Here is a 23,633-nt window from a genome sequence, read left to right on the forward strand (position 1 = left end):
TCAGCACAGAGCCCGACGTGGGGCTCGACCTCCCGAACCATGAGATTGTGACCTAAGCCGAAATCAAGAGTCAGATGCCGAACCGACGGAGCCACCCACACGCCTCTCATTTTCTCTTTTTAAGCAAAGTGTTGTTTTCTTTGTGGTCGGCAGAGTGGATGGTGGGACAAAAACGGAGATGCGTTGGGAGCACCCCGGTGCCGGCCCACACCAGCCACCCCTTCCTCTTGACGGGGGCTCTCCCTCCAGCCTCGTTTGCTACAGGGAGGCTGAGCTGCCCGCGTGGTGGCCCCAAGCAGTGGCACTCGGCTCTCGGCAGCTGCTGTTGGGCGTATGGATTTGATTCTCTCGGACTGAGTTAAATCACCCTTCGGGATGTAACAGATGCCTTTGCTTTGGGTCACGCTGTCCCAGTACCGTGTGGAGGAATTCTCAGTCATCATTTAAAAAAAATTTTTAACGTTTATTTGTTTTTGAGCAAGAGAGAGCACGAGTGGGGGAGGGGCAGAGAGAGGGGGACACAACCCGAAGCAGGCTCCGGGCTCCGAGCTGTCGGCACACGGCCCGACGCGGGGCTCGAACTCACAAGCTGTGAGATCATGACCTGAGCCAAAGTCGGACGCCCAACCCAGGCGCCCTCAGTCATCATTTCTTATTTGTGATCTTTTTGATTCTGTGAGGACCTTGACAGGAATTTGGAATTGGTGAGGGAAGGAAGCACGTCCCATCGACAACTATTCCATGTTGAGGTTTTGATTCTGAGGCTCTGAAGGTGCAGGGAGTTGGGTCTGTAGCCCAGGGAGGGTGTGTCCTGCTGGGAGCTTTGCCTGAATCACTCTTTTTTTTAAAAAAAAATTTTTTTTTTTAAGGTTTTATTTATTTTTGAGACAGATACAGAGCATGAACGGGGGAGGGGCAGAGAGAGAGGGAGACATAGAATCGGAAGCAGGCTCCAGGCTCTGAGCCATCAGCCCAGAGCCCGACGCGGGGCTCGAACTCACGGACCGCGAGATCGTGACCTGAGCCGAAGTCGGACGTTTAACCGACTGAGCCACCCAGGTGCCCCTGCCTGAATCACTCTTAATAAGTGGGTCTGAAAGCTGGGCAGAGAGTTGGGTTAGGATCTCTCATAATTCTTCCACTTCATTTTAGAAAGAAAGTATTAGGAAAGGGGAATTGTATTTTTATCACATTTGTAGTTCATGTCCTCAGACTTCAGCATTTGCTGTCTTACTGTTTTAAGAGATGAACTATGTCTCCATGGTTTATTAGAAAATCACGTATGTGTTTTCTAACATTGAACCAGGCATGGGTTCTCGTACTTTAGGAAAAGTCTAAGTCATTCACCTCTGAAACCAGAAGTTAGGAAATATGGCAGGTCTTAGAATGTGTGCCCTTAACAGTAGGTCTTCTGTAAGAGTCTAGACCTTTAGAATACACCCCTGGGGGTGGTGTATAACCTCTGGGTGCACACTCCACCCCCCACCCCCCCACCCCCCCCACCCCGGGCAGCTCGGGAAGCCATCACACACTCAGATTTGGGATGAAATCAAATTGTCATTGCCAGCTTACAAGATGTTCTTTTCTTGTGTTAAAATGGTTTTTTCTTGTATAAGTAATGGAATAGTTTGAGCGGTGACTTCACATATGTAAACGTGTTTTCTTTGTAACACCTGACTTTTATTGTCTTTTCTTTGTTTCTTTTTTTTTTTAATCACATTACATAGGGTGAATGTGGACTTCCAGAAGCAGACAGTAGATCCTATGCAGGTCTCATTTAACACATTCGACAGGTCCCAGACAATTACAGATCTTCTCTTAACAATTGATGTCACAGAGGTGAGATGGTGTGTCTGAATCATTAGAGCTTTTCTGTCTTTTTAACTGAGGATTGTCATGCTGTAGACACGAAATAGTGCATGTACTTGTACACACAGACACACACATGCACACAGCCTGTGCACCTTAGTGATCTAGTAAATGTGGGTGTGCTTGCATTATTGTACTTGTTAAATGGAAATGGAACTGTAACAGAAAATGAAACACAAATATTCTAGAATCAAAGTCTAATTTTTAAAACGTTAGGTACATTTAAAATGCCACTCTGTCTCTCAAAAATGAACAAACGTTTAAAAAAATGTTTAAAAAAGCGGGGCAGGGGGCACCTGGGCGGCTTAGTGGGTTAAGTGTCCGACTTTGGCTCAGGTCATGATCTTGTGGTTTATGAGTCTGAGCCCCGCGTCAGGCTCTGTGCTGACAGCTCAGAGCCTGGAACCTGCTTTGGATTCTGTGTCTCCCTCTCTCTCTGCCCCTCCTCCACTCATGCTCTTTCTCTGTAATTATGTCATAAAAAAAGTTCAAAATGCTAAAACATTAATTTCGACCTGACACGTGAAAATGTTCATTGGCACAGTGACGCATGCCCGTATTATTCAGTTTATGTCAACAGAACTGCCATCAACATCATTATTCTTTAAGGTGGTTTTTACTACATTTTTAAATTTGATGTTTATATATTTTAAGAGAGAGAATGAGTCTCAAGCAGGCTCCACGCTCACATGGGGCCCAATGCAGGGCTGGATCCCACAACCCTGGGATGGTGACCTGAGTGGAATCCAAGAGTTGGGTCACTCAACCGACTGAGCCACCCAGGCGCCCCTCCGTCTTAAAAAAAATTTCAGTGGAAATACATCCCTGCTTCCTGGTAAATGTGGCCACGCTTCATCAGGAGACTCCACGTAGAAACCTGGATTCCAGGCTGCTGGAAAACTCTGGCGGTTGTGGGTCCTCGCTGCACCTGGCAGCATGGGCAGGGGCTGCTCGGTGAGGCCTTTTTCGATGGAACGTCTGCTCCTCCTCCTTCCACTTGTCACTGCTCTCGCAGGGGCTGTGGCCTCACACCACACCCGCCCGCGCTGCCCCCGAGGGCGCCTGCAGACTCCGCGGACTTGGCTCACCCACCAGGGGCTGCTCGCGGCCCGGAGCCTCTCGGGGGTCGGAGCCTCTCGTGGGTGAGCGTGCTGGCGAGTCGCGCACCTGAGAGGGGTCTGTGACACACGTTTCCTCACCGTGGGTGACCCGCGAGCCCCGAGTGTTCTTGTGAGCGCCTGTCAAAAGCCTGTAGGATCACTCGGGTCGCAGTACTGTGTGTCTGTCCTGCCGTGTGGGCTTGTGATAACCTTTTTATAGAAATCGTTTCTGGAGGTCACCTCTGCTTTGTTTCCTTCTTTTTTAGGTGGTTGAGGTAGGACACTTCTGGGGATACAGGGTTGATGAGAGAACCTCCAAGATTCTGAGAAAGCTCACTGCTGAAATAAACCGACTGAAATTGGTGCCGTTGCCCACGCACCCGCACCCGGACCTGGTCTGCCTGGCGCCTTTCACTGATTTTGACCAAGAGAGCTACTTTCGAGCTCAAATCCTTTACGTTTCTGGGAATTCTGCTGAGGTGTGTTTTTCTGTAACTAATCACGCAGAGGGAAGCGAGGCAAACTTGTAGCAGCTTATAGAAGATCTTGTCTAATTTTAAGTGGAAATTATAAAATCGTTTCAGTTAGAAAAGTAGCCTCGCAAAGCAGTTATTCCCCTCAGCGACGTGTGGATTTAAGTTCCGGTCACAAGACTCCTGCGGTTCCGGAGCCCGAGGAGATGGTTGCGTGGCGTGTGACCCTGTGCCAAAGCGTGTCCTCTCCCCTCCTCCAGGTGTTCTTTGTGGACTATGGCAACAGGTCTCACGTCGATCTGGATCTTTTAATGGAGATTCCCTGTCAACTTCTCGAACTCCCGTTTCAGGTAAGGCGGCGAAGTCCCTGCGGCCTCGGTGAGGAGCTGGGAAGGCCTGTGGAGGCCACGTGGCCTGTCCTCCCCCCGCAGGCAGGCCGGGCCCCAGACTTGGTGGGGGGGGGGTGGGGACTCGCCGTGTCACACTGGCCCACGTCGGTGTCTGCCGTTCTCCGGAAACGTAGTGCTGCGGGCTCGTTTGCGGAGCGAGTTCAGATACGTGCAGGGTTTCGCGCTTAGCGGAAGAGTAGCGGTTCAATTCCGTAGCGTTTTGAATGCTGTTTCTGAGGGGTCTGGTCGTGTTGCGACGAGCCAGAGCCCGGGGGCGCCCGGAGACCCACCCGCGCGCCTTCCGTCCGCACGGGAACCGTCGGGAAGGCGTCCTGAGCTCCGAACTTCCGTTCCGGTAGAAGAGCGACCCCGCGTTTCCTTTCCTGCGACGTCCTCACTTGCCCCCAGTTGTGTTTTCTGAGTGTACATAACCCTTTCCTTATTTTTGGTGAAGTCTAGTCGACGCGAGCTTGACGTTGGTTTCGGGCGTACGGCGTAGAGGTTCCGCCACTCGGCACCTCGTGCCCCACTCGCGCGGGCGCGGCCGCCGTCCGTCTCCGTCCGGCGCGATCGCGGGGCCGCCGACCGTGTCCCTCGCGCCGTCACCTTCTCTTCCCGCGACCTACCGCGTGCCGGGCAGCCTGCCCTTCCCGCGCCTCCTCGGGTGCGCGCCCCCCACGTCGACCTTCTCCGTCCGGTCGGTCGGTCGGTCGGTGGGCCGCGGCGTGTCCGGGAGGGTTTTGACGAGACCGCTGGCGTGGACCCCGGTTCGGGGCCGCCCGGCGGCAGCGTCCGGGGGGAGCGGCTCGCTCGTCACGGAAGCGGGTCAGCCGCGCCCTTCTGTCCCGTAGGCGCTGGAGCTGAAGATCCGCGGGATGCGCCCCTCCGCCAAGTCTCTGGTGTGCGGCGAGCACTGGAGCCGCGAGGCCGGCCGGCGCTTCGCCTCCCTCGTGACCGGCCGCGCCCTCCTCGTGAGGGTCTTCTCCGTGGTGCACGGCGTCCTGCACGTGGACGTGTACCGGTGCGCGGGGGCCCAGGACGCCGTCAGCGTGAGGGACGTCCTCATCCGGGAGGGCTACGCCGAGCTCGCCGAGGAGCCCTACGAGTCCAGAGTACGCACCTCTGTCCTGGTGGCTGGAGCGCGTGTGGCCGTGCGTGTGTGTGAGAGAGGGAGAGAGACGGTGGGGGGGGGGAGGGAGGGGAGGGGGGGGGGGAGGGAGGGAGGGGGGAGGGGGACGGGGGGGGAGGGCGGGGGGAGGGAGGGAGGGCGGGGGGAGGACGGGGGCCCTGCTTTCCTCTCCCAGGATGCCGCCGGGTGGACAGTTAGTGTGTCTGGCACCGTTCTGAAGGTCTGGGTTTCTTTGACACTAAATCATGGCGGCTGGGCGTCGCTTTGTTGGTTTCCTATCATTAAGCTGTTTTTTCCTTCTTGGAATGAAAGTTAGGTATAGAAAGGTTTTCCATTTGGGGAGTTGTTTTTTCTGTAACGAATTCTAAGATTTAGCTCCCTGATGAAAGTAATTAATAAACGTTTGTTCAAGTACTTCACGTATTTCAAAATGATTTTCAACGTTTCTTTCAAAATCCGTCCTGAAGCTATTTTTCTTGGTCAGAAGGCTTCAGAGATGCCCGTTTGAATCAAATGTCGAAGGCCATTCTTTCCCTTCTGTGGCGTCTGCCGAGGATGCAGGGGCTGGGATTAGGGAGAGCGGGGACCGGCAAGAGGGTGGTAGCCGAGAGCCGGCTGGGTTTTGTGTTCGGTTACGCGGAAGCCACTTTAGGGATTCTGGCGGTGTCCCCCGTGTGCGGCAGAGACTTTGTGTACGGAAAGTTCTCTTAAGAACTATTTCTCAGTCTCTTCAATTTTCTGATGGCCCAGAGGTAGGGAAGGCTGATGAAATTGAGCCTTAAACGAGTCCTGTCTTAATTCTTTTGTTTGAAATACTTGACAAGATTTTTTCCTGACCTTAAAGGCCTAGTAGTCAGCCTAGAATAAGGTCCTGCCTGTGAAGTACTTTGATTAGTTTAGAATAAAGTGCTTTCAGTACAGTTTTTTCTTCTGGCAAAATGAACTTTCCTTACTCTCTTCAGCAAAGCCACGAAGCTCTCAAGGGTCTCTTCTCCAAGTCCGTGGAAGACATAGCAGATATGTCTATGCCGTCACCCGTGAAAGATGACAAAAAGTACCTGATTCGGATTTTGTTGGAGAGCTTTTCTTCTAATAAACTGGGGGCCCCCAATTGCAAGGTAATTTATAGGAGTTGTTTTAAAATACAGCCTAGGGGCGCCTGGGTGGCTCAGTCGGTTGAGCCTCCGACTTCGGCTCAGGTCATGATCTCACAGTGTATGGGCTCAAGCCCCGCATCGGGCTCCATGCTGACAGCTCAGAGCCTGGAGCCTGTTTCGGATTCTGTGTCTTCCTCTCTCTCTGACCCTCCCCCGTTCATGCTCTGTCTCTCTATGTCTCGAAAATAAATAAACGTTAAAAAAAAATTTTTTTTAAATATAAAATACAGCCTAAAAACTTAAGATAATTTTATGTTTACGTGCTGAGTCATAAACCAGTGGTCCCGATGGGTTTTTCTCTTCCTGGTTTTTAATGTTGACACTTTTTTGGCCGTGGAGCCTATGTTAGTGAGGGGAGAAGCCGGGCCTGGCGTAAAGAGGTGCTTAGTCTAGTTCTTGTGTTTCAACCAGCCTTTCCTAAGGCCGCTGTGCCTGTTTGCCCGGGGGGAGAGGGTGGCGTATGGGCTGTGGAGAGCGGGACCCCGCGGGGGTGCCTGCCTGGTGGGAGAAGAGCCCCCCCCCCCCCCCCCCCGCCCCGGGCCGTGTGTCCCCGGCGCTCCCTGCTCGGTTGGGCTGGTCTGGTGCAGTGAGAAGAATACTGTCACTCGGGTGTTGGGCAGCATTTCCTTTTTTTGGCCAGTGTCTTCCTGAAGCGTTCCTGTCAAGGAACGCTAAGCAAAGAGTCATCGTGTCCCCAGAAGAGCCACATCTCTTCCCACCGAACCTGAAGGTGTCATAGCTGAGGTGTAGCTGTTTTCTTTAACACATGAGCTGATTTTTGGATTTTTGAAACGTGTGTATTTTTAAGTTTTTAAATGTTTATTTCGAGAGGGAGAGACAGAGCGTGCACGCATGAGAGCGCAAGAGCGAGGGAGGGGCGGGGGGGGGGGAGAAAATGCCAAGCAGGCTCCGCACGTCAGCGCAGACCCCAACGTGGGGCCCAGTCTCACGAACCATGAATCTCACGATCGTGACCTGAGCCGAAATCAGGAGTTGGATGGATGCCCAGCTGAGCCACCCAGGTGCCCCTAAATGCGTAGTAAGTGATAACTCGCTTACTGGTAACACTCTGCGTATTTTGTATATACAGGCAATGCTTCACGGGCCTTTTAACCCTTATGAACTGAAGTGTCACAGTTTGACCAGAATCTCCAAGTTCCGGTATGATTAGCTTACGTTCCCCGTGGGTTCCTTTTTCCTCTGCTCCCCTGTTTATAGAGCTTTTCGGAAACTAATCTTTATGTCTAAGCTCTTGGGACGTTCCCTTTTCCAGCTCCTTCTCTTTCTCTCCTACCTCCAGATCTGAGGTACTCTTTGTCTCTTACATGAAAGCTGTTCTGTGTAGGACCTTTTTGAGAATCTTCCAACCAAGACTTCATTTTTTCTGTATTGTTATTCATTCAGCAACCCTGTGAATGCCACTGTGTTCTGGGAACTGTTTATGGTTTGAGGGGAACAATAGTGACCAAAACGCACTCGGTGTGATTCCAAAATTGTGGGTCCGGGGGGGGGGTGGTGTGTGAGGGAAAACTGGTCCTCCCGGGATGGGTTGGTGAGGCTCTTGAACATCATGAAAGCATCTCGGAGGGGCCCCTGACCACACCCGGAAGGCCACAGAGGTTTCCAGAGATCCTGTGACGGGAGGAATGCAGGGGAGGCTGAGGAGCAGCAGTGAAGGGCGGTGAAGGCTGGCTGAAGGCGTTGGCCTCGCTGTGACCCTGCACTTCTGAATAAGTGTGTGAGGCTGGAGGGAGGGCGGAAACAGAGGGGCCGCAGAGCTGTGTGGTGAGGGCGAGCTCCAGAAGCGAGGTCTCGACATCTGAAGCCAGTTGGAAAGTCTTACCGTGCCCTTTAAACAATCGCTTGGCTACAAGGTAAACTGACGGCTGGATGCCTAGAGCAGGCGCCTCTTGGAGCCGTGAGGGGTGCAGCGCTCGGGCCCACCGGCCCTTTGCTAGAGCCTGCGGTTCCGAAAGGTTGGCAGGGGGTCTGTGGGCGCTTGAAAGTGTGCGGAGCACAGTAGGAAGAACGCACCGGATCTCGGAGGAGGAGGGTGTCAGGCAGGAGCGTACTTCTGAGGCTGCCCACTGCTGGAATCCCGGGTGGGGACATCGTGGGCCACGCTGAGTCCCCGGCAGGAGGTGCGGAAACAGACAACTTCACGAGAGCTCCCGGGTAGGGTCGGCAGGCCGGCGTGAGAGTAGAGTCGGTGACACTGGAAGGGGAAGAGCGGAGGAGGGCCTTCCGAGTGGCCCCGGGGCCTCTGCTGGCAAGCGAAGGGGGGGCCGGGGGCCCGCCTGCGCCGTAGCTGATGGCCTCCAGGTTGGGAGCGCGGGACCTGGCCCCTGGGACGGAGGTGGCGATCTGGGCCTTGTCGGCACGCGGGTGTCGCTCGAGGCCGAGGCCTGCGAGAGACGAGGGTGGGAGCCGGCGGTCCCGGGCGAGAAGAGGAGGCGCCAAGGAACGCTGGGACGTTAAGAGGCTTTCACCTGTTGAGCGTTGCGCTCGCGCGCTTGCCTGTGTCTGTCGTGCCAGCTGCGGGTTGGACGGAGCGCGCTGCCCCGTGGGCGGCTCAGCCTCGGTCTCCTGCCGACGCCCCTTTCAGGTGTGTTTGGATCGAGAAGGAAAGCATCAACTCTGTCATCATCAGCGACGCCCCTGAGGACCTCCACCAGAGGATGCTGGTTGCCGCTTCCCTGTCAGTCAACGCCACCGGTGAGTGGGGCTGTGTTCACTTGCCGCGTGCTCTTCTCCCTGCGCCGCTCTGTTACCAGGAGTGGTTTGTCCCGTGATTACAGCGAACGCGTGTATCTGTGCCACAGTTGGAGGCCGTTCTCTGAGCGCGCCGGCCGCTGCGGGGCTAAGAGATAGAGCATCACCTTTCCTTTTATACGAGGGCGCGGGTGTCGGTTTCTTGACGGGTCGGTCATTTGGTACATCATGCTTGTCCCCAGAGTAGAACAGGGCTTGGCCCTGGGACAAAGCCGATGGCCCAGTGAGAAGGAAGGGGGGGAGAGGAGAGGAGAGCAGGCAGACAGAGGTCCCCGGCAGGTCTGATGGCGTCCGCTGTGGGGTGCCGTGGGGCGCATCCATGGGGTGGACTCCGCGGAGCGGGGGACGCGGGACGGGGGGTGTGCCAGGAGGGCGCGGGGTCCTGCAGAGCGACTCTCGCCCCTGACGCTGCCTTTGTTGCCCGTCCCGCAGGGTCCACCATGCTGCTGAGAGAGACCTCTCTGATGCCGCACATCCCTGGCCTCCCGGCTCTCCTCAGTGTGCTCTTCGCACCCGCGATGGAGCTGAGGTGCGGGGCTCGTCGTCCTTTCGTCCGGGCTTCGCGGAGTGAGGACCCGGGTGGGCGAGCGCACCCCTGTGCCCCCTCCCCTGGAGAGGAGACCCAGAACCCCGGCCGCGCCTGCCTGGGCGCGATGGGAGCGGTTGCCGCGGGGACACGCCTGCAGTGGGCTGGGAGAGAGCTCCCGTCCCGCGGGGCTTGAGTGAGAGAGGGGCTGGAGGAGGGACAGGAGGAGCTGGGAGCGGGCTCAGAGCGGGCGTCCTGTTGGAGAGGGGCCGGGGTGTGACTCTGCTCTCAGGCTCCCGGCTGGCTGTCCGCGAGATGCCTGGTCCCCCCCCCCCCGCCCCCCCCCGGCGCTGGTGACCATGGGGGAGGAGGTGCACTGCTGTGTCCTACTGGTGTAGCTCTTTTTGATGCCTCGACCAAACAGTGATTTCTCCTGGAGGCTGTAGCGGAGAGGGCGGTGAGCTGGGAGGAGACCTCAGGGCACCCTTACGTGGGGACAGCCGCCACGTGAGCTTTTTACTTGAGAGTCGGGGTGTTGCCGGGGAAGCACTCGTGGGCGTCTGCAGAGGGCGGCGGCTGCGGAGAAACGGGGTCTGGTCTCTGGGAAGGCCGCACGCCTCCCCGGGACCACCCGACCCTGCCGCTTGCTCGGCCCTCTCTCCATACACCTGCTCGGTCTGCCGGTGTGGCCTCAGATGGTGCTTGTTGCAGTGTAGACGACAGCTGAGTAGGGTCTTGCTTCCCACTGAAAGCGTGCGTTCCTTAGAAAAATCTGGAAAAAGCTGAATGGGAAAAAAGTAGCGTCATTTTTAAATGTTTAGCGTATTTATTTTCAGTATATTTTTTGTTTTTAGGTGTTTGTCGTACTGCGTCCTTTTCCACAGATACAGGCATTTTCATATTACGACGTCTTTGTAAATACCCGTTTTAGTAATTGCAGAGTGGACGTAAAATGGCTTTTATAAACACTGCCCTACTCTAGTCACATATGTATTTGTTCCCAACCCGCTCTTGTCCCCAAAGGATTTAATATGCCTTTAAATGTTGGAATTGGGCTTCTCTCTAATCTTGCCATAACGAGCTGATAAATATCTCGATGAATGGGGTGTCTTCTGAGTCCTCCGCGGGGCGGACAGACCTGTAAAAACTGCAGCACGTGTCGTTGTCTAACAGGGAAGGGCGCCACCGTGTGGGAGCAGGGGCACGGCTCCGGGAATACCCGGACGCTGCACTGTCCTTGCCTCTTACTAGACCAAGCTCCTGCTTCGATTTCCCTCTAAATGGGCTCTCTTGGAGGGTTTGTGTGACTCCGGGTATTAGTTTCAAATCTTCAAAGCGCAAGTGGTTACATTATAGAGACACTCAAGAAATGTGGAAATCGATGGTATTTAAATCACCATCTTTCTAGAACAAAAACAAGCGTCAGAGGGGGAAGGTAGTACTTTGCACGTAGCCCATACTTCACGCTCGTTTTGTTGAGTTTAGGTTAAGGGAGCCAGAATGGGGCGCCTTCTGTGACCGCGTGGGGAACGCCGGCGGTCCGAACACGGAGGCTCCGCCAGGTGGGCCCAGAGGGGACGGTGGCCTGCGCCTCGTCACGGGAGGCTGCCTCTGGTCAGCTGGGGGAGCCTTTTGTAATTTGTGGAGTCAGCAGCAGCTGTGCTTGAGGAGCTTGCGGGGGACGCGATGGTTGACGTGGGCGCACTCGGCCTTCCCCCCGCACCGGGCGCCCCGGCCCCAGCGGCCCTCGGTGCGGGGTCCGCGCCATCCTGTCGACGCTGGCGGCCACCCGGGGACCACGGGGAAGGTCTGCCATCTCCAACATGGCGTCCGTGGTGGCGGGAGGCGAGGGAGAAAAAGGTCCCTTCGGAGAGGATGAGGAGGGACTTTATTCCCGCACTGGGCGGAGAAAAGGGAGGGCCGCGGTCCCCTCTCCCGCGCCTGGTGGCCGCTGACCAGCTGCAGCTCACGAGCCCGGTGACCGAGCCCTGGCGGTGCTGGCTCCCCTGTCGCCACTGCCTCCGGTCGCCCTTCGGCGCACCTGCCCCCGGGTGGGCTTCGCCTTTCCTGCCGCCCCCGCCCCGGGGTGCTTCCGCGTCGAGAGCCTGCTGGAGCGTTGTCCTCTGCGCCGGTGGCGAGCCCGGCGTCTCCAGGAGCGCATTCTGCTGGCCGCCCTCACCTCCCGCCGGGGTCCTCACGGCTGGGCAGGGGGCGGTGGGGAGGGCTCCATGGGGCAGGGGTGCTGCGGAGGCCGGGGGAGGAGAACTCTTCCAAAACAACAGAAAAGCCCCGCCAGGCAAACCCGTTAATGGATGACGGCAGTGGATTAAAAGGGAACTTTCGCTCTCTCACCGTTTGTTCCGCTGACTGGCCGCGTGACAGATCAGCCATCAGCCCTCTGGTTGCTGTGGCAGGGATTCAGCGGCCGCCAGGGACAGCCCCGTGGTGAGCGGGTCTTCAGCAGGAGGCCCGAAGGCTCCCGTGGAAACCCTACCTCCGCCCTCCTGCTCACGTGGCTGGTGGCCCGGGGCCTCGGCTTCTGCTCGCCAGGGCCTCCGCGGGTGGCGTCTGCGAGGGCTCGTCGGGGCTTCCTCGCGGCCTGGTGGTTGGGTGCCCACGGCCAGCATCCTGACAGAGCTGAGTGGAAGCCGTGTCCCCTTTGATGAGCGACCTCCGAAGCGTTCCACGGTGAGATTTGCTCTGGCCACTGTCCCACTCAGACCCAAGGCCTGGCATCCAAGACCCCACTTCTCACTGGAAAGCGTCCGCTTTGCACCATGAAAACAGCACGTAAGATGTGCGCTCCTGACCTCCCTGTCTGGATGGCATGCCGCCTTCTGTGTGCCGACGTGTCGTCTGAATTGTTCAGTGTAGTCGTGGACCGTTTTTGTAATTTAAAACATCTTGATCTACCTCTGTTTTTAAAAAGCTGGAGAAAATTGGGGAATACAGCAAAGGTGTCTTTTTTTTTTTAATTTTTCTTTGATGTTTATTTATTTTTGAAAGAGAGACAGAGTGAGAGGCAGAGGGGCAGAGAGAGAAGGAGTCACAGAACCCGAAGCAGGCTCCAGGCTCCGAGCTGTCAGCACAGAGCCCGACGCGGGGCTTGAACTCACCGAGTATAAGATCATGATCTGAGCTGAAGTCGGACACTTAACCGACTGAGCCACCCAGGCGCCCCAAAGGTGTCTTTAAGTATTGGAAGCGTGAGGTGATGGGAATGTAGAGCGGGAGGGGGTGCTGTCGGGTCTGGTGGGAAGGCTGTGGCGGCAGGTAGACCTGGGCTCCCTGGCTGGCATGCCCCCTGTTGCCCGCCCCGGGGCATGCCAGGTGCCCCTCCAGCTTCCGACGCGTCCCCACCTGTAAAGAAGGGCAGTGGTGAGCTCGCGGGCGCAGCACGGTGCCCGGAGACGGTAGCTGCCGTGAGGGATGTCCGTCCTGCCCTGGCCGCTCCTGGCAGCATCGCGGGGAAGCCGAAGGAGGCGGAAGGTCCTTCCCCGGGGAGTGGCCTTGGCAGGATTTGGAAATCTCAGTAGACTTTGAACACACACAGTTGTCCCTCAAACAACACAGCCTACTGTTGACCGGAAGCCTTACTGATAACCTGGGGTAGGTGCACACGCTTTGTGTGTTCTATGTGTTTACGTACTGCATTCGCGCAATCAGGGAAGCTAGAGAAAAATGTTTTTTTGTTTTTTTTTAAATTTTTTTTTTTAACGTTTTTATTTTATTTTTGAGACAGAGAGAGACAGAGCGTGAACAGGGGAGGGGCAGAGAGAGAGGGAGACACAGAATCCGAAACAGGCTCCAGGCTCTGAGCAGTCACCACAGAGCCCGACATGGGCTCGAACTCATGGACCGTGAGATCATGACCTGAGCCAAAGTCGGATGCTTAACCGACCAAGCCACCCAGGCGCCCCGAAAAATGTTCTTTTTAACAGATGCCCCCCAAATTTTCCAGTGTATTCATTGAAAAGAATCCACATATAATTGGAGCTGCTCAGTTCAAACCTGTGTTGTTTAAGGGTGGACAGTACTTTGCAGATTACTACGGTGCACGTTGCAGAATATTTAAGGGAACCATTTTTATATGGAGGCTTCAGACTGACTAGAGGAACTATGTTTCCTTCTTTGGCTCGTGTAGACAGCTGTAAAGTACGAGCTTGCAGGACAGGCTCCTCTTCTGTTGTATTTACTTTAAACGTCATTGTCTGGAGAAGTTGGTTCTAACAAGCATAGCAGTTGTCAGCTTCCATAAACGTGAGCTCCTTTACGTAAGCTGTCTCCGAACGGTTTGCTCGTCTGGCGTGTCCTTGCTGTGTCTGCACCGAGCCCGCTTGCTTGGATCCTGTCGTGACTTTTGCTGTTGTCGGTCTGAGTTTAAATGTGGTTACAAAGGAAGTAAAAATATTTCTGTGGTCCTAATTACTGTGTCTTAGGGTCCCGTAAGTTTTTCGGATCCTCAGAAAAGAACGAAAGCTGGTGTTTTAATTACCTTTATTGATTTCAGGTGTAGGGCAGATGAGCAGGTGCGGGTCAGTTCCAGGCTGAATATCTGGGGACCGTCCGTGGTGATGAGCATGTGTTGCCACATGTGAGGGACACCGATGAGCAGCCGTTAGTCGTACTGTTGGTGACCCGGGCTGTTATCTGTGTTCTGGAAAAGTTTTGTATAAACTGAAATAATTGTAAATGATATTCTATGAAAAACGTGGGGAGCATAGTGTTTATAAAGGAACACTTCAGCGATCATTTTGTATAGCGAATGCTCAGCTCCATATTTACCAGTCTGAATTCTGGGTCTTTGATTTCACTTGAAGTGGGATTCTCTTTCATTTTCATTGAAGTGAAAAAGGTCTGTTGTGTGTGTATGTATATCTTTAGGACTAAGAAAATGCTCTTTTTTTGCCTAGATTATTTTCATCAAAACGTTGTTGATTAAAAAAAACAGGGGCGCCTGGGTGGCGCAGTCGGTTAAGCATCCGACTTCAGCCAGGTCACGATCTCGCGGTCCGTGAGTTCGAGCCCCGCGTCAGGCTCTGGGCTGATGGCTCGGAGCCTGGAGCCTGTTTCCGATTCTGTGTCTCCCTCTCTCTCTCTGACCCTCCCCCGTTCGTGCTCTGTCTCTCTGTCCCAAAAATAAATAAAAAACGTTGAAAAAAAAATTAAAAAAAAAAAAAAAAAAAAAAACAAAACTTGGGGCGCCTGGGTGGCTCAGTCGGTTAGGCGTCCGACTTCGGCTCAGGTCACGATCTCGCGGTCCGTGAGTTCGAGCCCCGCGTCGGGCTCTGGGCTGATGGCTCAGAGCCTGGAGCCTGCTTCCGATTCTGTGTCTCCCTCTCTCTGTGTCCCTCCCCCGTTCATGTTCTGTCTCTCTCTGTCTCAAAAATAAATAAACATTAAAAAAAAACCCTGATATTAAAAAAAACCAAAACTTTATTGATATAAATTATGGGAAAAGGTATTTCATTTTATTTTTTTATTTTTAAATGTTTTAATTTATTTTTGAGAGGGAGAGGCACATACAGAGCACAAGCCAAGAAGGGGCAGAGAGAGAGAGGGAGACACAGAATCTGAAGCAGGCTCCAGGCTCGGAGCTATCAACACAGATCCCCACGTGGGGCTCGAACTCACAAACCATGAGATCATGGCCTGAGCTGAAGTCCAATGCTTAACTGACTGAGCCACCCAGGCACCCCAATATCTGTTCATTTTATATTGTCGAGCCTGTTCTGGGCTGTGGTGCTGTCATTTAATCTAACATCTGGGGTGAAAGAAGGAGCCCACGGGCAGAGGAAGGGTCTCCACGGGAGGAGCCTGGCAGAGAGGCCTGTAGGGAAGCCGGGGGAGCTGGAGCCTGGCGCAGGGGTGGAGGGAGAACGTGGGTTTGAGATGACCTGGGGGAGCGAAGCGGGCACTGGATGCTGCGTGGCTCGCAGCAGGCTCTGGTTTTTCTCAAAATGGCACAGGAAACCACCCTTAAGACTGGGTTTGTTTCTGTTATGATGATGGGAAGAGAAAAAAAAAATCCTGGGTCTGTTTTGAAAAACTAACACTCTCTGCTGCGTGGGAGCCAGACTGGAAGAAGCAGGAGTAGGTGTGGGGAAGATGGGTCAGAAAGGGATCGCATGAGTCTAGGTGCAAAGTGGCGATGGCTTGGACCAGGCTGATGGCAGCTGAGATGGAGGGGTCACCAGGTTTAAGGATGCGTTGAACATGGAAGTGACAGGGCGTGGTGCTGGAGGGAGGGGGCAGGTTTTGGTTAAAGGAGGATGTAACGCTCTGTGTTGTGTGTACAGCTGTTTCAGGGTAGGAAGGTGGGACATAACATCTTGTAAGCTTCTAAGTGCTAGACTTGTTTCACAAGCCATAAATATTCTGTGGAAACCTCACTAATAAGAATTTAACCCATGGGAAGAACTCGAAGGAAGGAAAAGACTGAATGTGATAAAATAGTCTCTATGTTGTGTGCTGCAGTGAGAAATAGAAACCTAAATAACGGACTGATAAACACGTTTACCGTCCTTATAACTACATAGCCTCTGTTGTTTCTGATGTAAACACCGGAAGAGAAAATGCAAAAATAAACAAAATTAGTTGCTGTACGAGGTCTGGCAGAACAATGATTTTATTGGCCAGTTCCTTTAACGTTGAAACAATGGGTTAACAATTTCAAAATACTAACTCTTCTAAAAACTTTTCATTTAGGGTTGATCGGGATGGAAAAAACTATACTGGAGTCCTTTGTGGTTTGGGGTGGAATCCAACCACGGGGGCCCCTATCCTGCCAGAGCATGACATTGAGCTAGCATTTGATGTTCAGTTCAACGTGGAGGATATCATAGAGGTAAGACTGACTCATCAGCACTGTAGTAGTTGTCTGTCTGTCTCTCCCTCTCTCCCTCTCTCCCTCTCTCCCTCTCTCCCTCTCTCCCTCTCTCCCTCTCTCTCCCCCCCCCCCCCCCCCTCGGTTGGTTTGTACACCCATTTAACCGCGCAGTGTCTGACACGGACCTTTATTTATTTATTTATTTATTTATTTATTTATTTTTTATCAGTTATTTTATTTTATTTTATTTTATTTTATTTATTTTTAATTTTTATTTATTTATTTATTTTTTAAACGGACCTTTAAATACAGACCTACGTCTCTGGCCCCAGAGGTGCTTGCTGTCCCTTAACCTGCCTATTTTACTTCCCTTTTCTGTAGGAAGTAGCTTCCCAATAGAGACGGTGCTCTCTGAATTTCTCCTGTGGGATCTCTGGGCACAGGAGGCTTTTCTGGGCAGTGGGAGTAAACACCAGGCCAGTAGGACTGCTGGGGATCTCTGTCCACGCCTCCCTCCAGGTCCGGACTAGCTGCACATCCTTGCTGGTCCGCGGCGGGAAGCGAGGAAGCGGAATCCTGCTCTCGGCTTCATCCTCTCGACAAGGGTGGACGGCCTGCTGAGCGCGTAGCGGTGCGGCCGCGTGTGTCTGTGCGGGGCCGGGACGCGATCAATGTAGCGGGCAAGGTTAAGCACTTAGAAACTTAGGGAGCAGGCTGACAAAGTAATTTTATGGCTTTTGAATCTGATAATGAAAAACGTGGGCTTATGTTTTATATGCTTGTGTTTTTTATAGTTCGTTGTTCTAGTAATTCAGTTTTGGTACATTTAGAAAGTGAGAAAGCTGGTCCTCCACCACAGGTAGTTTGAACGGCGCCGCTGTAAAGTACGTGGCCCTTTTTCTTCTCAGAAGTTGCACGAACTAGGTGAGGTCGGCGTAACTGCGTAGAAGGGGGTGGAGGAAGAAGGCAGGCGCTATGGTGAGCTGCGCCGAGCCCGCCCTTATCCCCCAGGCTGCTGTGGTTACGGTTGTCGGTGTTTTCATTTTATTGACTTAACTTTCACTCTAAGGTGTTTTGGGGCTTAAAAATACTCCTTAATAGTCCTAATTGTAAAATATAAAACTTCAAGAAGTAAATATAGGAGAAAATCTGGATGGCCTTGGATTTGGCAGGGAGTTTCTGGATGCAACACCTAAAGTACAGTCTGTGAAAGAAGAAAGGAGAAGCTGAACTTTGTCAAAATTAAAACCTGCTGTGCCAGAGACCCGGCTAAGAGGATGAAGAGATGGGCCGTTCGCGAGGAGCAAATGCTTGCGGATCATGTACGTGATAAAGGACTTTTATCATAATACGCAAGCCAGTCATTAAAAACATAAGTAAGCGAAAACATGGACAGCAGTGTCCTATTCACGAGGAAATGCGAGTTAAGACCGTGACGTACGTCCACGTGCCTGTTAGAATGGCTGAAATCCAAAAAACTGACAACAGTGCTGGCGAGGATGTGAAGCAGCAGGGACTCTGGGGACGCAGAAAGGAGGTAGAGCTTTAGAAGACAGAGCACACATCCATCGTGAGACCCGACAGTCCCACCTCAAAGTGTTTCTCTAAGAGATTTGAAGACTCACATCCACAGAATCCATTTGGGAATGTCGATTGCGTCACTCGTCGTTTATAATTGCGGAAAGTTGGAAGCAGCCAAGATGTCCTTCAGCTGGGGAGTGCAGGATGGCCGTGGGATGGGATGCTCTTCAGCACTTCAGAGGAATGAGTGGTTGATTCGTGCAACGACACAAACAAGTCTCTCTTAAAACTTCTTTTAATGTTTATTTTTGAGAGAGAGAGAGGGGGCGGGGGCAGAGAGAGAGGGAGACACAGAATCCGAAGCAGGCTCCATGCTCCGAACTGTCAGCACAGAGCCCGACGCGGGGCTTGAACCCGCCAACTGTGAGATGATGAGCCCTCCAGGCACCCCATGGATAAGTCTTAAATGCGAGTTTCCGAGTAGGAGAAGCCAGGACTCACGGGCTACTATTTTAAGAGTCCATTCACGTGACATTCTGGGGAAGGCTAAACTAAAGGACAGAGCGGATTGGTGGTCACTCCAGAGCAGAAGGGCTGCTCTCTGGGGTGTTCAGCTGGTGGATGCGTGACCCCATGTGCTTGTCAACCCACACACAGGCTGCCCCTCACGAAGGAGGGGAACTAAGGTGTGTGATTGAAACACACACACACGGATTTTGGGTAATTGCGTTGAGGAGAAAAGGAGCTTTGGAAGACAGTGTTTTGACTGAAAACAGGCTGCAGCACATAAACACTGCTCTCAGTCCAGCCGCTTCACTCTGGAGGTGTTTACACGGTACTGAGGCTGAGCGGCCGGTACATGGATGTGCGAGCTGGGTTGCTCACCGGACAGGAGTTCCAGACGAGCAGGGAAGGCTGGAATGGACCCTGGGATACGGGATGACCCAGACGCTCATCAGTATGAGCACGTGTGACCTCTCCATGCACCAGTGCGTGCGCGTGCGTCCGTACGGCTCTGTACACATGCGTGTACCGACCGCCTGCCCTGTGAAGGCCTAGAGGCTGTGACACCCCCAAAGCCACCAGCACACCGGATGCCCAGACTCTGGTTTCTGACAGGATTTTCCGGGAGAAGGAAGCGGGCTCCTTGGAGAAATGGCTCTCCTGGGGCTGGAGCAGGGAAAACAGAGGGTGAGGCGTGGGGCTTCCTGTAGCGCCAGGAAGTAAACAAGTGCTCGGAGCTAGAGGACAGGGCACGTCGAGGGGCCGCAGGGCCAACCGAGAGAGCCCCACTGGCCAAAGCTGCCGCGGTTTGGGCGGCAAAATGAACAAAGCAGTACTGGATTATAACCCAGGAGGGTGAGATGATTATTTGCGTGTCCGTAAGGTCATAAAGAAATGGTGGAATAAACAAATGAGGGAGAAGAGACCGGTCTTCATACCGGAGGATTCCCAACAGGGTCTGTGGATCCCTGCCTCCAGGAAGTGGAGCGTCATCTGCCCCCAGACCCGACTGTGAGGGTGGACTGGACTCGGTTATGTGCGTCCAAGCAGAAGAGGAGGGGTGGAAGAGGTGTGATTAGACTGAAACGTCAGAACCTTTCTTGCTGATTTTCAGTGTTTGCTTTTGTTACTGTTCCTTAAACTACAGTAGTGGTGACTGATGTTATTTGTGTTGTTTTAATAATTTGTTCCAGAAACCGTATTGATGATAGTCATAAGGGTATGAACTCTGAACACTAATGAAGTATTTAAATGTGGAACGGAATTCAGTTACAGAACCACATGAATGTTGGTGTTGCCATTTATTTACAGATCAATATTCTCAGGGCTGCTGTTAACAAGCTAGTGTGCGACGGACCCAATGGGTCGAAGTTTCTTGGGCCAGAAAGAATCGCACAGTTACAGGACAGCGCTCGTCAGAAACTTCTAGGGTAAGTTGTCCACCTTAGAAAAGGTGTTTAATATGCAAAGCTGTCCCAGCTGTCGGGAGAAAGGCTAGCTTTAGTTGACACTCTTCGTTTTTTTACGTAACCATATTTTTCTGTGGACTTCGTGCTGAGGTTGGACATACATAAGGTGCACGGGCCGTCTCAGGGTATTTGCCCAGGGGACCGACGCCCAGATCAGAAACGATGCTAGAAAACAGGAAAAGTGCTCCTGAAACCAAAAGAAATCCCCCTAGAATGTACACGGGAAGGTGCAGAATATCACCACGATGCCAGATGCTGCTTGCCCTCCACGGGACACTGCCTCGGGCAAGGAAGGGCCAGTGCCCGGTGTCCCTGTTACCTCACAGCCACCGTTGGCAAGGTTGACCTCGTCCTGACCAGCCGTCCAGTGATCGTAGTGCATTCGTACAGTTGTGCCAGCCTCCCCACGGCTCAGTGGTACAGCATTTCTGTCCTCCCCGAAAGTTCACTCGTAAACGGTTTAAAACTGGATTGGGGTGGGGGCGCCTGAGTGGCCCAGTCGGTTAAGTGTCCCACCTCGGCTCAGGTGATGGTCTCATAGTTCACAGGTTCGAGCCCTGTGTGGGGCTCTATGCTGACGGCTCAGAGCCTGGAGCCTGCTTCGGATTCTGTGTCTCCCCGTCTCTCTGCCCCTCCCCTGCTTGCGCTCTCAAAAACAAATAAATATTTTAAAAAAACTTTTAAACTGAATTAGGGTGATTGTCGCACAGCTCTGTACATTTACTAAAATTACGGAATTACAGACTTAAAATTGTTGAATTCTGTAGTAAATAAATTATATCTCAACAAAGCTGTTTTAAAAAACATAAGTTGTTTTTTGCTCATCTGTAAAGCACGTCTGTTCCCACCCTTGGCCGCCACTGATCTGCGCTCGGTCTCTGAAAACCTTATGTACGTGGAATCGGGTTTTTTTTCCTTTTTAATATGGCTTTCTTCACTTAGCATAACAGGTTTGCGATTCATCCGTGTCATAACACGTTTGTTCTTTTCTGTCGCCGGGTGATGCTCCGTTGTGTCTGCGCCACGCTCTGTTCCGCAGCGGGTGAGACGCGTGGATCGTTCCCGGTGTCGGGCTCTGTTGAACGGCGCGGCCGCGAAGGGTCGTGTAAAGTCTCAGGTGAACATTTATCTTCAGCTCTCGGGTAGATGTCTGGGAGTGCCGTCGGTACGCTGCGTGGTGAGTCTGTGTTCACTTTTTAAGGACCGGCCACATGGTTTCCCACGGTGACTGCTGTGTTACGTTCCCGCCAGCAGCGCATGTTCCAGTTTCTCCACGTCCTCGCCAGCGCTCGGCACCGTCCGGATACTTCTTTATGGTCGACGGTCCGGTGGGGGTATGGTGGGAGTCGTCGTGGTTCCGATTGGTGTCTCCTCAGTGACTAATGATACAGAGCATTTGTCCATATCCTCACTAACCAGGTGTATATTTTTTGGTGAGATATCTGTTCAAATCTTTTACCCAGTTTTTAAATCGAGTTGTCTTGTTTGTGAGTTTTAGAAATTCTTTATAAATTTTAGCTGAAAGTTTCTTCGCAGATATGTAATTTGCAGATATTTTCCTGGTATTTTGTCTTTTCATTTTCTTAATGGTATCTTCTGAAAAATACAAGTTCTTAGTTCTGATGACCTCTGCTTTATCTTTTTTTTAAAAAAATGGATTATGCTTTTGGTGTTGTCATATCTGAAAAATCTTCGCTAAGCCCAAAGTCATAGAAGTTCTGTTCTCTATTTTCCTCTCTTACATTTACTTGGTGTATTTAGGTTTTTGGTCTGTTTTGAGATGACACTTGTGTAGTATGGTATGAGGTGCAAGAGTCTGAGTTCATTTTGTCAGAGCTGAACATCCGTTTGTTATAACCACATTGGCTGGAAAGCTCTACTTTCCCTACTGAATTGCCTTGGCACCTGTCAAAAATCAGTTGGCCACAAATGTTGTAAAGGTTTGTGTCCGGACTTCCTCTTTCTTTTTGCTTATGTCTGTCGTACGCCAATATGGCATCGTCTTGATTGCCAAAGCTTGAAATTGGGTAACGTTAGTCTTCCTATTTTGTTCTTGTTTTTTCAAAATTATGCTTACTATTCTAAATTTTTTTCTTAATGTTTATTTACTCTTGAAGGAGAAAGATAGAACGTGAGTGGGGGAGGGGCAGAGAGAGGGAGACAGAATCCGAAGCAGGCTCCAGGCTCTGAGCTGTCAGCACAGAGCCCGATGCGGGGCTCAAACCCACGATCTGTGAGATCATGACCTGAGTGAAGTTGGTTGCCCAGCCGACTGAGCCACTCAGGTGCCCCTATGCTTAACTATTCTAGGTCGTTTTTTTTCCATATATATTGTGTTCATTTGTTTAAAAAAATTTTTTTAATGCTTTATTTATTTTTGAGAGAGACAGAGACAGAATGTGAGTGGGTTAGGGGCAGAGAGAGGGAGACACAGAATCCGAAGCAGGCCCCAGGCTCTGAGCTGTCAGCACAGTGCCCGACGTGGGGCTCGAACCCACAAACTGTGAGATCGTGACCTGAGCCGAAGTTGGATGCTCCACTGACTGAGCCACCCAGGCGCCCCAGTGTTTTAGTGTTTGGGTTGCTATTGTGAATGAAATTCTTTTACTTTTGTTTTTGGGCTGTTCCTTGCTAAAAATGAAGAATTGATTTTTACGTATTGGTTTTATCTTGTGACTCTGTAAAAGCCATTAGTATAGTAGTTTTTGTAGATTCTTCAGGTTTTCTCTCTCACATACAGGGTTGTATTTACAAGCAAAGACAGATTTTCTTCTTCCTTACTGACCCGTTATGCTCCGATTTTTTTTTTCTTGTTTTATTATATTGGCCATTGCAATGCTGAATGGAAGTGGTAAGGCAAACAGCTTTGTCTTCTTCGTCCAGTTTTAGGGAGAAGGCATTTAGTCATCCACTGTTAATGTATGATGTTAGCTGTCGGGTTTTCATAAAGGCTCTTTTATCAGGTTGAAAAAGATCCTTTCTATTCCTCGTGGGCTGAGGGCTGTTATTAGGAAAGGAGGTGCATTTTCCCAAGTATTTTTTTCTGTCTATGAGGTAAGCATGGCTTTTTTTTTTTTTTTCTTTTCATTTAGTTTACATGGTATATTGTATTAATTGGTTTTTGGATGTTAAAGCCAGCCTTGCATTTCTGTTTTGCATTCCACTTGGTATATAATCCTTTTCATAGATTCGTAGATTGGTTGCAATATGTTTTTATTAAGGATTTTTTCACCTGTGTTTGTGAGGGTTGTTTCTTTGTAGTTTACTTGTGATATCTTTGTCTGATTTGGTATCAGGGTAAAACTGGACTCTAAGAATGTGTTGGGAAGTGTTCCCTGCTACTCTTGTCTGTGAGTGTTTGTGTGAGATTGGTATTATTTCTTCCTTAAATATTTGACAGAATTTTCCAATGAGGCCATCTGAGCGTGGACTTTTCTTTGTGGGGAAATTTTAAGTTACTAATTCAATTTCTTATATTTTAGGTGTATTCAGATTTTTCTATTTTTTTTAAGTCAGTTTTGGTAATTTGTGTCTTTTAGGAATTTGTTCATTTAAAAAAATGTTTATTTTTGAGAGAGAGAGAGAGAGAGAGAGCATGGCAAGCAGGGGAGGGCAGAGAGAGGAAGAGAGAGAACCCCAGGCCCTGCACCTTCAGCACGGAGCCCGGTGCTTGGCTTGATCTCATGAACCATGAGCTCATGACCTGAGCTGGAAACAAGAGTCAGATGCTCAACTGACTGAGCCACCCAGGCATCCCTGGAATTTGTTCATTTATTTTTATTTTTATTTATTATTTATTTTTTAAAATTTATATCCAAGTTAGCATACAGTACAATAATGATTTTAGGAGTAGAATACAGTGAGTCATCCCCTACATATAACACCCCGTGCTCAA

The 23,633-nt window shown here is 51.6% G+C and overlaps 1 protein-coding gene across 5 annotated transcripts in view; it reads left to right on the plus strand.

The window, feature by feature from the left end:
- The window catches only part of TDRD9 (tudor domain containing 9), a 112,510-nt gene that overhangs the window by 82,210 nt on the left and 6,667 nt on the right, over window positions 1–23,633 (plus strand). For 4 of the 5 annotated variants that reach the window (XM_042990698.1, XM_042990699.1, XM_042990700.1 and 1 more), the window contains 10 exons: window positions 1,728–1,839; window positions 3,236–3,448; window positions 3,703–3,792; window positions 4,683–4,943; window positions 5,923–6,078; window positions 7,208–7,278; window positions 8,723–8,832; window positions 9,322–9,418; window positions 16,124–16,262; window positions 19,581–19,699. In XM_042990698.1, the coding sequence (XP_042846632.1) occupies window positions 1,728–1,839; window positions 3,236–3,448; window positions 3,703–3,792; window positions 4,683–4,943; window positions 5,923–6,078; window positions 7,208–7,278; window positions 8,723–8,832; window positions 9,322–9,418; window positions 16,124–16,262; window positions 19,581–19,699 (1,368 nt within the window). The remainder of the gene's footprint in view (window positions 1–1,727; window positions 1,840–3,235; window positions 3,449–3,702; window positions 3,793–4,682; window positions 4,944–5,922; window positions 6,079–7,207; window positions 7,279–8,722; window positions 8,833–9,321; window positions 9,419–16,123; window positions 16,263–19,580; window positions 19,700–23,633) is intronic. The other variant, XM_042990702.1, reaches the window with a different exon arrangement.

The sequence above is a fragment of the Panthera tigris genome, chromosome B3 (assembly GCF_018350195.1).
Source record: "Panthera tigris isolate Pti1 chromosome B3, P.tigris_Pti1_mat1.1, whole genome shotgun sequence".
In the NCBI taxonomy this organism is placed as follows: Eukaryota; Metazoa; Chordata; class Mammalia; order Carnivora; family Felidae; genus Panthera; species Panthera tigris.